We start from the raw sequence: 17,085 nt of genomic DNA, 5'->3' as shown, positions 1-17,085 counted from the left end.
TGAAACAAGCCGGTGTAAAAAATAATTGTTTGGTCACGGTAAGGGAGGGCAGCCACCCATCGGGGGGTGTTCAGATTTTGTCCACGGGCTCCATTTTCCATAGATACGCCTCTGCTCCAGAGCCGCTTATGACAGGGAAGTGAATGGGGGGCAGCACTCGCCCAAGCTGCTGAGTGAGCTTGAGTCAGCCACACACTTTCACCCCCGACTCTAGCTACTACTTGGATGGGGGACCTCCAAAGAATACCTAAATCCTAATGTGGAGGCAGGAAATGTCAAGTCACCACCAAACATCTCTTGCCTTGACAACCCTGTGAGATTACCATGTCAGGCAAAAAAAAAAAAGCTAGGCAAAGACTGACAGGCACTGCAATTTGAAGATTTTTTTACATGGGAGATCAGTCATATAAGCCTTCTCTTCTTATTCTTAATATATTCTTAAAATAAATGTGATTTTCCAGGGCTTGTTTCTGAGGCAAAGTATCTGTAGCTAAACAAATAGTCCTTTGAAATAATATCCTGTCTGTCTTTAAAGTGAAAAATAGTGTGTGTTTTCTTCCTCTTTCAAGAGAAGCAAAACAAATAGTGAAAAATCTTCTTCTGTAAACCATCCCAGCAAAACAAATGGATTTCTTTAATGGTTCTCCACCTACTTGAGGATGGGAGGGAGGAGGACCACATTCAGTGTCTAGAACTCATTCGCATGAGCTTTAAAATCTCACAAGTTTTGTTTGAGTTAATATTTTTTACATCTGTTCACATGTAATATGTGAAGGGTGTGTGTGTCAGTTATTGTTCCTGGAACCCAGAAAAGGTGGTTTATTACAAAGATAAAGTATCAGATCTAAATTAGCCTTGTGCAAGCAGAGAACACTTTATGAGTTATATCATGATTGCATGGTATAATAAATAAATTGCCCATTTCAAAATATGGTGTTCTGCATCCCTTGTTTCCTAAGAACAATCTCTCTATTGACCAGATTGGGGCGGAACAACCCGACCTCATCAGAAATAGAATTTTTTTTCAAGCTACTTGTCCTCTTTGGTTGTTTACCTGCTATAGTCTGTTCTACCAAAACATAAAAGTGTTGTCCGTTGTGCTGTGGCAGTAGAGAAAATAGTATGCTTCTGCATTAGAAAATAGTTCTGAATTAATATGAGAATTATCATTTATTTTTAAGCACTGCCTTTGTCAAAACCATTATTCTGTGCATTATCAAACATGGTACTTTAACACAACAGCATTTATAGTGCATTGAAAACCTATCAGCAATACTTGCCTTATGCAAGCTGCATCATACTTTTCCTTGGCAAAATGGCTAATGGAGCGGGAACCGTGTATAATATTGATAAAAAGCAGAAGCATCAAAAGTAAACTTGTTTCACTGCTGTGGGTAAATGGAGGAAATTTCAACAATAATGTATAGAAATTGAACAATTATATAGATTTTGACATTATGGCCCTTTCCGCACAGCGCCCCTGCACCAGCAGGAATTCTGCCGGTGGAGGGGTGGGGGCCGTTTGCACAGGAGCGTGCGAGCGGCCCCCGCAGAGGCCGGTGCAAGAGAGGTGGCTCCACACGCAGCCGCCTCTTCCCCGTCCCTCTCCCACTCACCTCGTCGCCTTCGTCGCCCTGCTGTCCCCCTAAGGCCCACCCACGCTGCCCTCCGACTTCCAGGGGTCGGAAGGCAGCGAGGGAGGGTCTTAGGAGGACAGCAGGGCGACGAAGGCGACGAGGTGAGTGGGAGAGGGACGGGGAAAACAGCGTGTTCCCGGTGGTGCTGTTTGCACCGCGCCACCGGGAATGCGCTGTTTTCCAAAAACCTCCCTCCAGGAGGGAGGTTTTTGGAGGCGGCCTGACGCCGCCCTGGGGGTGGAGGAGGGGAGCCAGGTCGGTGCTGCTGCGTTTTGGCAGCGCCGCCTGTGTGAACGGCTCCCTGGGGACAGCATTTTTGCCGTCCCCAGGGCGCCATAAATGGCCCATACGGAAAGGGCCTAAGTCACGAGAAAATGAAGCAGTTTGTAGAAGCTGTTCTTTACTAATGTTAATAGAAAGTTTGTTTGTTCCCAACATAATGGAAAACAGTTCAAGAACAGTTAATCTTTGCTTAAAGTTCCCCATCTGCAGCACTTACTTGCAAAGGATATGTAGCCTGAAGCTGATGCTAAACAGTATATCCATTTGTCCCCACAAATGCTATGTCAGAAAACTGGATAGATCAGCCCTCCCCTGACCTATTTAATCCCTTCTTGTGCAAAGCTGTTCCCCGTACCCTAGTTCATACAAGGCAAATATCCATTTTGTGCATAGGTTGATGTTTTTTCATGTGCATTGCGCAAGTTAGTCAAATAGTCAAATAAATACACATAATAAATTTGAGGAAAGGTTTTAAAGTTAAGTTCTTAACTGTGCAATCCAAGAGGGGGCCAAGCCACATTGGGAGCAGCGTGACCCCCTGGCCAGTACCGTTGCCGCCAGCGCCATGCAAAGTGGCATGGATGTTCGTGCAGAGGCAGTTACCTTGATAGTGGGGTGCCGCATGGCTCCACAGTACCCAAATCCAGAGGTTTGCCCTCACGCAATCACTTCTGTGACATTGAGGCTTGTGCAGGCATGAAGAGGGGTGTTCCGTGGAAAGAGCCAACTTTAGTCAGGAGTTTCAGCCCAGGAATTCTCCTTTTTGCGGAGCAGACTTATGTCATCTTATACATAAGTCATTCACGGTAATGGACATCCCTGGGAGAAAAGAGGATTTTCTCCTTCTCCTCTGGTACCCATGCCACCTATTGTCTCTTTGGAGGAGGCACCATCACCAGCTGCTACTGTACCAGTCGGTCCATTGTATTGGGCTGCCTGATTCGCATTGTACAGTGGGATACCCTTTTAGAAACTAAAATTTTAAACAGATGTTGACCTTGGTCTGTGTGAAATCTAATAAACTGGTGATGGCAGTGCCTGGTAACAGAATGCTGTATAAGATTCCTTGCTGATGTCAGGGGTTGTGCATGCAAGTAACAGCACAGGTTGCCAGTGACGTTGTGATGGGTTTTGATTGACCATTTGTAAAATCAGGAATTAAATGAAAAACTATAACGTGTGTCCATGCACAGTTCTGAAGTTGCAAAAACTATTGAGCACATATTGAATGGGTACAAAGCAGCAAAATCCAGAGTGTACACACAGGAGAGAAGGTACAGAAATACCTTCCAAAAATTAGAAACCTAGAAGCATTATACACTGCTCATATGTTATTTTCATACATTTGTCCAGGCTTGATCAAAGTGTAGTATGGAAAGAAAGTTGGAGGTCAGCTTTTATGCTCCAAAGTAAGAAGCTGTTCACTTGCTCTGCTTCCAGACAAGGTTTTTCCCCCTATATACCCTCGTTTTGCCCCCCACCATAAGATAGCTCAGTTTTCAATAGGGAAAGATAAGTCTTTCAGGGGCTCAGGCAAGAGGAGCCATGCAGAATTACTATAACCTACTGCTCAAGTTCTTGCTGTTCTCATGCCCATTTTTCTAAGCTCAAACACAGCCAGAGGATTTGGTTCCATGCCATTTTCTCCCCTGGATCTCATTGTGCATTTTTATTCTGTCGTAGCCCTGAGCTAAATGTTATGCTGTGACAAGAGACTGGCACCAGATTTTTGCAGGTGTCCACTACAGTATGAGAAGGATGAAGAGACACTAAGGGTTGCAGGGGCAAAATTACTGTGGTAATAAGCAGATGCCCTCGTTCCCTCCCCCACCTTGCACCTGCTCTCAATTGCCTCTCTATTTATTACAATCACATGTGACAAAATTGGTTTTGGTGTTGCTGTGTCAGGCCAATTCAGTATCGTTTACATAAAGCTGCCAGAGTCATGCCAGAAATACTAAATACTAAATACTAAAATATACCACAGGAAAAAAAATTTAATCCTTGGAAAACTAGCTTCTCACATTGACACACTAAAAACAGGCATGGATTTAAGAAGTTAGCATGCACTTTAAAGGAGTTTAATATGCACACCTTTCACTTCAGTGAAATCCAAGAGCTTGAACATCAGTAATTTTTGCCCATAGAGTTAGGATGAAAATCCTTTGTGGTTTGTTTTCAAAACAGCAGAGAAATTTAAAGCCAGATGTCAGTCCACTGACTTTAGTTTTCCAGAGCAGAACTAATTAATGGAGCACTTACGTTCTCTCAATGATCTGCCTTTAGTTTAGAGGCCTGTTAAATGTTTAAGCCCCTGTCTCTGATAGCACAATGAATAGGGGGTTAGGGAGGCAGATCCCTAAGAATTCTATCTTGACCACTTTCTGGAGCAAAGGTCTATGCTCTTGACCCACAAGTCTGGTAGTAATTTTACTAATGCCAGAGTACAAGGAGTGGATCCAGCCAACTTTTTCATTCAGTGTCATTGTATTTGCCTCTTTATTACAGCTTCTTATCCTGTGTAGCTTTGGTTCATCCAGGTCCCATGATTCCCAGAATAACTTTCAGAAGGGAACATTCTTCTCTTTTTCACCAGCAAGGGAACATTCTTCTCTTTTTCACCAGCAGAAAAGATGGCTGGATCCAGCCCCCAATTTCTCTGGCTATGTAAGAGGTTGATGATGGGGAAGATAGAAGTAGGGATGGGAATTAGGTGCCTGTGTAAGTAAACGTATTCATAATTACCTTTGGTATTTCTGTAGCCTTAAGTTATTATAACCCCCTGTGTCAATTGTAGGAAGCTTAAAGTCCATGTCTTCTTTTTTCCTTTCCCTTCGCCACTTCATCCCTTTTGGCTCTAAAAAAATACACTAATGAAGGGCATGCATCAAATGGGCCATAAGCAGTGGTGGGATTCAGCAGGTTCGCAACACTTCAGCAGAACTGGTTGTTAAAATGGTGCTTGTAAACAAGCAGTTGTTAAATTATTTGAATCCCACCACCGGAACCGGTTGTTAAATCATTTCAATCCCACCACTGGCCAGAAGAGTTAGATAGTAGTATCTCACACTATTAAGAAATGGAAGACAGTAAGCCATACTGGTAAATTGTTTAAAATGTTTAGTAGCTTCTGTATCAGTTCCATTATATGATGACCAAGGAAAAAAATTAAGGCCGTTTCCTACTCTCAGATTCCACTCTTAGTATGGTGACCTAAGAAGGTTCATACAAGAGTACTGTTAGAGAACATCCTGAAAAAGTGGAAATGAAACATAGATGTAAAAGAAGAAGGAAATATTTTATCATCATGTTTTCAGTGCAGTCCCTTGTGGGACAGCACAGGCCAGCTGTGGAGCACTGACTAGAAGGCTTCCAGAAGCTTCAGAGTGCTTGGAGAGCTCCTCCCTCCAATCCAGAGCCAAGAGCAGACTGGTTTCCTGCCCAGAAGGAGATAGGAAAAGCACTCCTCCCTTAGATCTCTCTGCCGTTGTGGAGAGAGGACTGGCTTCATCTGAAAGCTTCATTACCTCAGAGCTTTGTTTTCCTTTTTGTTTCATAATCTTTGTTGAGGTAGCATTATCAGGAGGGGAGTCCTCCAAGTGCACTCGGAAGCTTCTGGAACCCTTCGTGACAGTTGCTGACCGAGAAGGGGAGAGCAGCCACAGGCCCACCAATAAAGATGCAGGACACTTTGTATGGTAATAAAATTGGCAACAGGTTGTTTTATTGATTACAGACCAAAGGAAGCAGAAGCACAGCATAGGGCAGTGGTGGCGAACCTATGGCACGGGTGCCAGAGGTGGCACTCAGAGCCCTCTCTGTGGGCACGCACAAACGGAGTGCCCCACACACACATGATCTAGGCTAACCTGGGCTGCTGGGCTCGATTATTAGCATTAAACCTAAGACCTAGTTTTGTGGAAGCAGTGTAGGTAACCCTGTTAAGCGCTGTTAAACCCCACTGATTTTCATGCGAAGAACTAAAGCACAATCCTTTACCTGGGAATAAGCTCGGATGCTGGCAATGGGGCTTGCTTCTGAGTAAACCCTCCGAGGGTCGTGATTCACCCATTGGAAAAGTTGTACGGTTGCTTCAAACCAAAGCCACCAACTACTACCACGCTTACTCCTGAATAACGCACGCCTTGGAACCACCCATTTTTTCTAAACTGAAACCTCAGTATTCAGGTTAAATTGCCATGTTGGCACTTTGCGATAAATGAGTGGGTTTTGGGTTGCAATTTGGGCACTCGATCTCGAAAAGGTTCGCCATCACTGGCATAGGGTATGGATCCGATCACTGGGCAGCATGCTTGCTGAACCCAATGCATGCCTTCCCCCAGCCCGTGTGCTGAGGGAACTAGGAGCAGAAAATCAGTGGAAATCAAATGGGTGATGGTCACTAAATGGATCTCCCCCCCCCCCACTACCAGGGGGTGCAGACCATCCAGCAGCCCCCACCTGGGTGCAGCAGTGAGGCCCATCCCTCCCCAAGGCCCCAACAGTGGGGAGCTAGGGTGCGCTCCGGCCCTACCAAAGGGACCTGTCCACATGCACAACCCCCCAAACTGTGACAAGAGAAACAGTACACATTCACATGTCTGTAACAACCGAGTGCAACAAAAACTCTAACCAAGAGACTGTGGGTGGGAAGATCCAAGGCTGGCCAAACGAAGAGGCCAACTTGACATGCATGACCATATAAAACTGCACATGTCTGGCTACATCCACCCCATTGACCTCATAACCCTGCATTAGGCAGCACAGGGGAAGGGGGGGGGCCTTCGGCTTTTCCTGCTCCTAGGTAACAATAGCAGCATCTCACGCCACATATTTCTCAATGGTTGACCTGCACCTATGCAGTCCCATTCATATCTGTACAGAAGACACTTAATGAACCACAGTTACATTTGTTATCTGTATATTGTACGAACAGGCATTAAATAGTTCTAAGAATGCAATCTGAACAGCCTCTGTATGCAACTGCTTTGTGCGAGAATGACCTCATGTTACTAAATTGTCATTACAAAATATCCAATTCTCTGCAGAGAAAGAATTGGGAGGGAGGAGAGAATTAACAACTTTCAATATCATTTGCTAATTCTAATTGGCTGGAGGAAAGCTAAAAATGACCAACATGATTGAAAACCTCCACTTCCAGCCAGATCCAGACACATATTTAGACTGAGAAGAGCCAAGACAAACAAAGAGCATCCTGTTGGCATTGTGTTTTTGGCATCACTATATCTGCACAAAAAACATGTGATATATGAAATGTGTAAAGACATCTGTTTCATAATCTATGGGGCTTTAGTCTCCAGACCGTTGTAAAATCTTCTGCAGGAGAGAAATATTTCTATATATCTGTGCAGATGCTATTTTGTAAGGGGGAAAAATCATTTGGGGAAGTGCTCAGGCTTCAGAAGAAGAATTTGTCTACTAAAATCGCATCAAGTATTCAGCCTGTATCTCTTCTCTGCTATTCGTTTATCTAGAACAGTGATGGCGAACCTTTTCGAGACCGAGTGCCCAAATTGCAACCTAAAACCCACTTATTTATCGCAAAGTGCCAACACGGCAATTTAACCTGATTACTGAGGTTTTAGTTTTAAAAAAACAGTTGGCTCTGAGACGTGCGTTACTCGGGAGTAAGATTGGTGGTAGTCAGTGGCTTTGCTTTGAAGCAACTGTGCAACTCTTCCAGCAGGTGAATCACAACCCTAGGAGGGTTTACTCAGAAGCAGGCCCCATTGCCAGCAATTGCCAGCAGGCCCCATTGCCAGCAATTGCCAGCAACCGAGCTTACTGCAGGTAAAGGATTGCACTTTAGTGCTTCGCATGAAAATCAGTGGGGTTTAACAGTGCTTAACAGGGTTACCTGCACTGCTTCCCCAAAACTAGGTTTTAGGTTTAATGCTAATAATTGAGCCCAGTGGCCCAGGCCAGCCTAGATGGTGTGGGGGTGGGACAACTCTGTTTGCGCGTGCCCACAGAGAGGGCTCTGAGTGCTACCTCTGGCACCTGTGCCATAGGTTCGCCACCACTGATCTAGAGGTTACTAGTTTATAGCAATTCCATATATCAGTTCAGTTCATCAGAAATTGAATAAGTAGGACTGAGACTTCAGAGTTCCTCGTGCAGTTGTACTGTTAGTTGAGTCCTTATTCATCCATATATCTTCTTGGGTCAACCAGCAAATCTTGTAGGTAGATAGGTAAACTGATATTGTCTGAACTGAGGACCTAGGAAAGCTAATGACCCTAAAATAGAACAGTACAGCAAGTCTTCACCAATAGTAGCTTTCATTCAGTTCTATATAATCTGATATGCTTTTGCCATGTGTTTGCTTTCATTCTGTACGCATTAACTCCAGACAAAACGTTTATCTTCTGCTTCATCCATGGACAGGGTGCAAAGGAAATAGTATTGAGGAGATCACTGAGCAATGCTACCTCCTTCTTCCCCCCCTACCCAGTATATTTTCTTTAATCTACCTTTCTGTACGCAGGCCCTTGACCAGATATTGGAGGTGGAAGGTGCAGTTGTCAAGCTCAGGGGCACTGCTTAGACTAAGGATTCCCAAAGTGGGCGATTCCACCCCCTTGGAGGCAGTGGTAACATCAAAGGGTGGTAAGGAATTTTAGGGTGGTAGGAAGGCAGTTTAGAATTTTGGGGCAATACGGAGATGGTGCAGGGATTCCTGGACCAGCTGATGTGGAAAAGACCTTGTCCTTTCATCCTGGTGACTGTGAATTTTAAGGGAAAGACTCCAGCACTCTCCTCGCTGTGTAGCCGGGGAGGGGAGAACTGAGGCAAAGACCCCTGTCCTTGCTGCTTAAAAGAAAAAGCAGCAGCACTCTCTTCGCTGTGTAGCCAGGTGGTGGAGCAGGGAGCTAAGGCAAGGAGCCAGCGCGGCTATCTTTGTTGCTCAATTTCTTTGTCCTGTTTGCATAGTTTTCTCAAAAAAACCTTCCTGACCACTACCCTGCACTGTGGGACAGAGTCAAAATGTATTTTATTGCCTTCCTGACATCATACTTAGTAGAGCAGGGCTTCAGTGCAGTCACCAGGCTTCTTTCCAAGCTGAGAATCATGGGGGTGGGGGCAGAAGTCCAAGACTTTTTTCTTAGTAGCTTGCATCCTGATCTTAACAAGCTGATATCCCTGCACTAAGCACATCCATCCCATTAAAACTGAGAAGATATTCCAGGAGAAATGCAAACAGACCTTTTTCATATTGCTAAAACAGCTTTCATATTGCTAAAACCTTTTACTAGGTCATGTTTTATTTCGGAAATACATACGTGTGTTTACAGTGTTAGAAGTTGTTTTGAATTTGCAGTAGACCAAGAAAGAGGTGTGTGTTCAAATGTGTGTGTGGGGGGGGGGGGGGGGGGCTCTAGCGATGTGGCCTGGGAGCCAAGGAGGTGGCAGCCAGAAAAAGTTTGGGAACCACTGGCTTAGACCATACTAGGGATGTGAAGCTAAATCAGCAGAACATACCAACATCCGACAGTCCAACCATTCCTTATCTAATGGCCTCACTTGTCATAGGCCAGAACTAATTGCAGTTAACATGCAATCCTAAACAGATTTCTATCCTCTTAAAATTCTTAAAGCCGATAGGCTTAGAAGGGTGTGAGTCTTCTTAGGATTGCAGTTAGCTTTGTCAGATTTATTGCTGCAGAACCTAGACATGGTTCTCCCAACCTGCTAATTCTTTGGGTCCATCACACTTCTCCACTTCACTGTCCAGTCCAATATTCTGTGTTTTCCTACGCACAAATGCTTCTCCTTCGCCTAGAGTTTTTCTAGGGTGGATAAGCAACTGTGCACAAGTAATGTATTGACGAAATGTTCTGAAGGAATGAGTCATAATACAGAATGTAATAATACAGAATGAGATCAGCTCCGAGATTTGCTATTGATCAGTTTCAGGTCTGCCAACAGAAATGTGCATAGCGCTCCTGTGAAACGGATGGAAGTATACATGAGTGCCAGTGATAAGGTTTTTAAATGGTGTTAATGGGAAAAGTTCCAGCAATTGAGCGAGGATAGGTTATTATCCAGGAAGACAGACAGTATGCAGAAAACCTCTGCACTAATTGGTTGCAGGAAAGCTTGGATCTTTTTCTTGATCTTTTGCACAAGAAATCTAAAAAGTGAAACACTGAAGAGTGAAAAATTGTAGGTCGCAGAAGATGAACTCATTACATGATTAGCAGAAGAGCTTTTTAAAGTGCTATCTAAAATACTGATGTTCGTATTGTCTCACCAGTCAGCTTGGTCCAGTATTGCCTACTGGAAGCCTATCATTTGACTGTAGTCAGATATTCCATGAAGTCAAGAATTCTACTGTGTTGGTGGAAGTTTACTTCTTTCATTTCATATAGTATTACTTGTTTGTAAGAGCAGAATGCAGATTGTTTCATCCTACAGCAGGGCAGGCCTAGCAATATGACAAAGTTTCTCCTTGATCCCCTGCTATGACAGTAGGCATATCTAAAAAAGAACTCATTGGTCTTTTACCGACTTTGCATAACTGCCTTTTTATTTATTAAATGTTATTAGCTCCCAACTTTCTATTATGGCTCAAGGTGTCTGACAAATTTAAATTAAGGCCAGTCATAATACAATAAAACATCATTAATCCGCCTTCCCTCACAAAATGTCTGCAGCGCAAGCCTGATTAAAAAGCCTTATCAAATAAAACAGCTTTACCACACTTTCTAAAAACTTATAAGCACAATGCCCTTCTCAGAGGCTCATTCCACAACCAAGGTCTACTATCGAAAGGGAACAGGCTTTGGTGGGTGTCAGGTTGTTAGTCTTAAGTAACAGCTAAAGACCAGTAATTCATGCATGGAAGCATACGGAGAGAGACAGGAGAAACAGTCATTCAGATATGTAAGTCTGAGACCTGGTGTCACATTCTAAACCAATATTCAACAGCAGCCTCACATAGAACATGTTACAGTAGTCCAACTGCAAGGTTACAAAATGATTAGCATAGCCAGGTAGGCAGAACCTAAGAAAAAGGAAAGTGACTGAAACAGATTCAGCTGGTGGAAAGCACTCTTGATTGGATCCATGAGTATTTTCAAGGCATGGCTTTAGAATTGAGGAGGCTTTATATGGAGGCTCAAATACTAAAATAGGAGCTGAGCATCATCCTTATACTGATAGCAGCCAGTCCCAAAGCTCCAGATGAACTTGTGATCTCATGTCAGTAGCAAAGAGCATAAGTGACAAGTCTGAACCTTGTGGGGCACTCTACAACACTTGCTCCAGCTAATTGATTCTGCTGTGGTGGAAACCCTCTCTGTGTGTAATCCAACAAAAAAGACCAAAACCACCAAAAGGTTAGGTTACAGAATGAGAATTTGGATGAGAATAGAGTGAACATAAAAAACTGTGGGGCATTTTTTGCTCTTACTGTAACCAATTCTGTAAAACACAAATAAAATGTCTTGCAGACTTTTCAAAAAGAAACATTTTGGGGGTTTTTTCTGCACAGCGTAGGAAAATAAAGTGTTTTTCACCCCAAAACGGTTCTTTTGCCCACCTCCCACCTCTGTTAGAGCTCTTACTTTCATTTCTGCCGCAACTCATGTCCGCCATTTTCTGCCGCTTTGGGATTCTCCATGCTGCCTGCCATTTGCAGAAGGTTCCCGCAGAAGTTTCCTCTGCTTGCAGCTCATCCTCCCACATTTCTGCCTAAAAAGTACAGGAATAAAATCAGTTTTTACTGCCAATTCGGCAGACGTGTAGGTTTTTTTTTCCTTTTGGAGGGTTTTGTTTTGAGGGAGGTGTCTTTGAAGCTACAAAGGGTGGAAATATTCTCATATTGTCTTTGTAGCTTCGAAGGCACCTCCCTCAAAACAAATAAACAAAAGGAAAAATGACACTTGTGCTGAATTGGCAGTGAAAACTAACTTTATTCATATACTTTGTAAACGGAAATTGCAGGCAGATAAGCTGCAAGCAGAGGACACCTCATGGGAACCTTCTGCAAATGGCAGACCGCATGGAAAATCCTGCAGCAACAGAAAATGGTTGCCAAACAGAACTTTTAATCCTTTCTTTTTCTAAAAAAAGATTGTTTTATTTAATTATCTTAAATTTTATATTCTTCAAGCCTGTTGCATATTATATATATACAATTTCCATTTCATTCCAAACAGAAAATAGTGGGCACAAGCTGTGGCAAAAATAAAGCATTCATTTCAGTACAGCAAGCAGGAAACATTTTCAAAATGACTTTTTGAAATAAAATGCTTGGAGGAAAAAGAAAACATCTTCCAAATGTTGGGGGGGGGGGGGGCTGTGTGGAATTCCACCCGAAAACATTTTTTTTAATATCATAAAGATGTTTTATTTGTGCTGTGCAGAGTGGGCCTGTGATAGTGGCTTTTTACTTAGCTTTTAAAGATGAAATTGTAGGCTCACTCTGACATTCCAAGATAAAAGATAAGGAGAAGAACAGTTCAGTGAACTATTTCCAATTACAGCAAACTCATCATATATTGTTAAAAGTTACAATAGTTCATTATACTTTTTTCAACAACTGAATTGTTTCACAGTAGTTAACTAATTTACTTTTGCATCAGACTTGTTATTTAGGAAAGTAGCTTTTTTGTTGTTGTTTTAATAAGGTTAGAGGCTTAAAGTTTCTTGACTCATGTTTTACAATTTTTGTTTATTTGACTAGTCTTTTTTGACAAGTCGATGGCCAACCCTTAGAAAACCAAGCATTAACTGTTTTTAGGGATTTTAAAAAATTCAGATACACAAGTTTCCCCTTTTTGTCCTTTAAATTCTTTGAGTGAGAACCAGCCTTACTTGTGCTTTTGTTGTGATTTTCCCTTCAAAGATGTCCTGGGTAAAGAAAGAAACAGATGTTCTCACAAATGGCTTCATTAAACTGTGTGAGAAACTAGGTTAATTTTTCATTAAGGTGCTACAAAATAACTTTGCAACCGGAAGAAAACCAGAAGTACTTAGCGAAACTACAATGAAACTTTTCATTGCTTAATCCTATTTGCTGAGAAAGGAACTCTCATTCTAAAATATTTTAAACCTGTTAACAGTAAGGAGCCTCTGATAGTCCAATGGGGGGTGTTTTGGTTTTGATACACTTATGCTATTCTCTTAGTTTAGAAAGCACATAGTGGTATACATGTAGAATGCAGGCAAAGTTACAGCACTAATCCTGCTTGACTTGAACAGCAAAATGACATCATTTACCTTTGATACATGGCAAACATTCCTTTTGGAGTTCTTACAAAACACAGAAAGTATAAGCAAGTTCCATTGCTTATTTTTGTTTGCTATTATCCAGGAAAATGTTGAGCATTGTGCAAATGGGTAAAAATTGAGCCGTATTAATGCATTGTAGAATAGTAATAGTCTGAATTATGAAGAAAGAAATAGAAGAGACGTGATCCTAGCAGTTCATCTCTATGTAAGAGACCTTGGCCTCTATGTAAATTAGAAGAGTACCAGTCACTTGTGCTTACAATACTGTGAATTTAGGCTGGAAGTATATACATAGCGGTAGAGCCATGGCTGCAGCCAGAAACAGGGCCCTACATTTCTTCCTTTCTCCTATAATGTCCATGAAAGAATGACTTCATTGTGCATGTTTCTTTACTACATTACATTTCATTGGCAACCACAGTGAGATGAAGTCACATGACATATTTTGTGTTTTTTTTTATGGAGGAGGAAAAAAGAGATGGGAGTCCTATGGATTTGGGCAGCACTCAGCATGTAGCACAGTGTTTATTTCGAGCTTCTAAGTAATACTGTACTCTGTCCCACTGAAAGATATAAGTAGAATTGTGAATTCATTTGCCGTTGCTTCCTCCCCCTCCAACCCTTCTCCCATACCAAACACCAAGCCAGGCCCGGCAGGGCAGCAACAGCTGTCTACTCTCCCACTGTACGCAGCACCAGCCCTCCCAAACTCCCTCCAACCCTCTCCCCACCCCAAACACCAAGCCAGGCCCTCCCAAGCCCCTTCCAACCCTCTCCAACACTGCTCTGCCCCAAATGCCAAGGGACTACTTTCTACTGAGGGCGCACATTACTGTGTCCCGCTGAAGCACTACTGACCACACTTAGATCTTTCAGTGGGAAGGGGTATATAAGCATTTTTGGATACTTTTCTTGTACTGATATTTGCCATTGCCTACTATGTCCCTGATACAGAGCTGATGTGTTAAAAACCTTCCATATTTAGGCTGGAATATAATAATGTACTTTCTATGGTATTTTTAATACTTTTTAAAACTCTCCTGTGTTACAGGCAGCTTTAAGTGCCTTGAAACAGTTTTCAGAACAAGGCCTGGATCCAGTGGATGGAACTACAAAAGTTGAAAATGGATCCCTTGAAAAGTAAGACAGTACTCAGTATTCTTAAGTATTTGGGGAATGTGCCAGGTAAGGTTTCAAAAAAGTAATAAAGGTGTAATGCCTGATATATTGTAACAGAATATTTTTTGCATTCATATTTATATCAAGGTTGTAACAATTTGGTGCCAACACTGAGAATAACTTCTAAGATTATGATAGGAGCACAGCCTGTGACTCCTCTTTTGTTTTGGGTACTGTCCCATCAATGTAAGTGAATGGAGAAATCTGCAAAAACAAGAGAATTTTTTGTGTGCACTAGTGTCCTCTGAATAGAAGATCAAATATATCTGTGTAGTTGATTTCTAAAAATATAAGAAGCAACTAGTATAGAAAGCAGAATTGCTCAGTGGTCACATTTAGCTGCGTTATGTTGCCTGTACACTGCAGATAGTACCACAATCTTTGTGTATCTGTTTTGGGAGAGAAGTGAAGGGACATGAGCACTGATGAAGGCCAGTGGGTCAAAATGCAACTGATTTTAGGTCATAAAGTGTGATATAGGAATCCTTTGTGTTACGTCATTGTGATTTTATCTACATATGGAAGGCTATCATGAGCCTTCTACTGTGTTGCGATGATTTTAATTTTCACTATTAAGCAGATTTTTTAATTAGTTGCACTTTTATAATCTCTTGACCTTTTGATACTTTTCTTTTTTTAGGGCTAGGTTTGTTAATTTACCCTCTTTTGGTTGGTATGACATGATATATGTTCAGTTTCATGAAGTCTGCATTTTTATATCAGTGTACATGCAGGGTACCTTTGTATCATGTTATATCTAAATGAAGACAAGCAAATTTCCCACTATTTTTTCTTTAAAAGCAGTTTTTGCTTTTTTAAAAAAAGTGGAAAAATGGGTAAATCAGGGGTAACATTGTGTAGGCATTTGTGTAAAGAAAAAATTGAGGGAGGAAGGAACCATTGAGGGCATCATAAGTCACCAAATCGTTCACATGTTTGATACAGTGAGATGGCGAGACATTCCTCCTTGCAGGGGAAAGGTCCACAATAAGCAGGCACTGTAGGAGAAAAGCAAGACTTGAAGATGGAATTTCCAACTGATATATAGTGTCTGTTTGTAAACTAATTTAATCAGAAACATTTACCACATGATCTCACCAGCATAGTATCTGAACATAAATATTGTTGTTTCACCTTAAAATGTCCCCCCTTGTGCTGACCTTTGAATCTCATGTGCCATCTGCTAATAAAAATGTCTCAAAGATGTGCAACCCGGGACCTTACTTCTCTTGTTAATGTATTAATCTTTCAGACAAGTCAAGCATCTGGGTGAAAACGCAGACAATAAACAGACTAACTCAGGCACCGATGCTCAGGACTGCAAGGATTCAAAGGCTGTCGTCTAGGAGCCTCTCAGCACCCCCGGCTGCCACTGCATCCTTATAAACCTGTCAACACGCAATAGGGTGTATGTGTACAAGGAAATGAATGACTAATACCATTATTTGAGTCTTATGTGAAGACAACACTATTCTAACACAAGAGATGATATACATGGTACTGTTTATTGAACAGAGGAGTGAAATAAATTAAACCTTTGCCTGTTTCCCTCCAAAAATCTAAACAGCTAATAATTCATACGACTCCAGAGACAGCAAAATACTGACCAAGCCACTGGAATGTTAAACAGCAACTAATTAACTAAGTCTGATGAAGAGAGAGAGGAGTTAAGGTTACAGTTGATTAATATTCTGGAAGAAACAGAACTCAGCCCACCGTGGACTTTTTATTACTTTTTTCATAGCATAGCATAAGTTTAGCTTTTCTCTTTTTAAAAAAACAAAATTATGTTTGAATATTTGAAAATTAACCAATGACAGTGCTGTGACAGTTGTAGCTGTTGTCTTCATATATAGTCATATGGCTTCTCTTTCTATGCCAACATTATGCATTCTTCATATCCTTACGGAATATGTTATGTCTGTAAGATGTACTACTCTGAATTGTTTCCAAAAATGAAGTTTTAAATCATGACAAGTATTTGCTTAGATATGAATGGATGTTTTTAACAATGTACTCCAAGAGAAGGCAGCGATGGTATTTGAGTTCCCTTGCCATGTGTTGATTAAAGAGGCGCCTGGCCTCCCACAAACACTTTCCCCCCTTTCATTCTGCTCTGTGTTGTAAGAAGACACATTAGCACTCCATTCTGTGTTTGGTGTTGAGCCATCATTTGCATCAGAGAGTGTTTTTAATATCTGCATTCTGGCCAAGAACAACAGAAAAGCATGGAAATGTCAGTGAGGAAGAGAGACTAAAAGTAGTAACAAAGAACTGTCTCAAATTCCACGGTTGACGTAGATGGGATTTGCACCTGCATTTTATACCGACATATTTGAATTAAGCGAGCAGGCAAATGCAATAAAATCACATCAATTCATGTACACAGTGGTTGTATGGTCTTTTTTCATGGTTCGTAAGTAACTCCAGTCACATTTTTCATCTATCTCCTGCTGTATACTGAGAACCAAGATTGTGTATTCTAGTGTGTTACTTTCTCATACGACAATATTGGCCCACTTTCTCATATGACAATATTGGCCTACCAATATTGGCTTTCTCCAGTCATGTTCAGCCCCCAACTGCATACTTAATGTGATTATACACACCCACATACACACACAATAGCAATTTGCTGTAGATGTCATATAATACCCAAGGAAAACTAATGTGTGTGTGTGTGTGTGTTAAGAACTTCCACAAATATTCTTTACATTTAAAAAATCTT

At 41.7% G+C, this 17,085-nt stretch overlaps 1 protein-coding gene across 6 annotated transcripts in view; it reads left to right on the top strand.

The window, feature by feature from the left end:
* Positions 1–16,741, top strand: part of STAU2 (staufen double-stranded RNA binding protein 2) — a 180,720-nt gene extending 163,979 nt beyond the window's left edge. For all 6 annotated transcript variants that reach the window (XM_048507529.1, XM_048507533.1, XM_048507531.1 and 3 more), the window contains 2 exons: positions 14,230–14,318; positions 15,610–16,741. In XM_048507529.1, the coding sequence (XP_048363486.1) occupies positions 14,230–14,318; positions 15,610–15,703 (183 nt within the window). In that variant the 3' untranslated portion in view covers positions 15,704–16,741. The remainder of the gene's footprint in view (positions 1–14,229; positions 14,319–15,609) is intronic.
* Positions 16,742–17,085: the final 344 nt, after the last annotated feature.

Source organism: Sphaerodactylus townsendi, linkage group LG09 (genome assembly GCF_021028975.2).
Source record: "Sphaerodactylus townsendi isolate TG3544 linkage group LG09, MPM_Stown_v2.3, whole genome shotgun sequence".
NCBI lineage: Eukaryota > Metazoa > Chordata > Lepidosauria > Squamata > Sphaerodactylidae > Sphaerodactylus > Sphaerodactylus townsendi.
The sequence above is the reverse complement of the archived record's forward strand: the minus strand, read 5'-3'. Positions and strand labels throughout refer to the sequence as shown.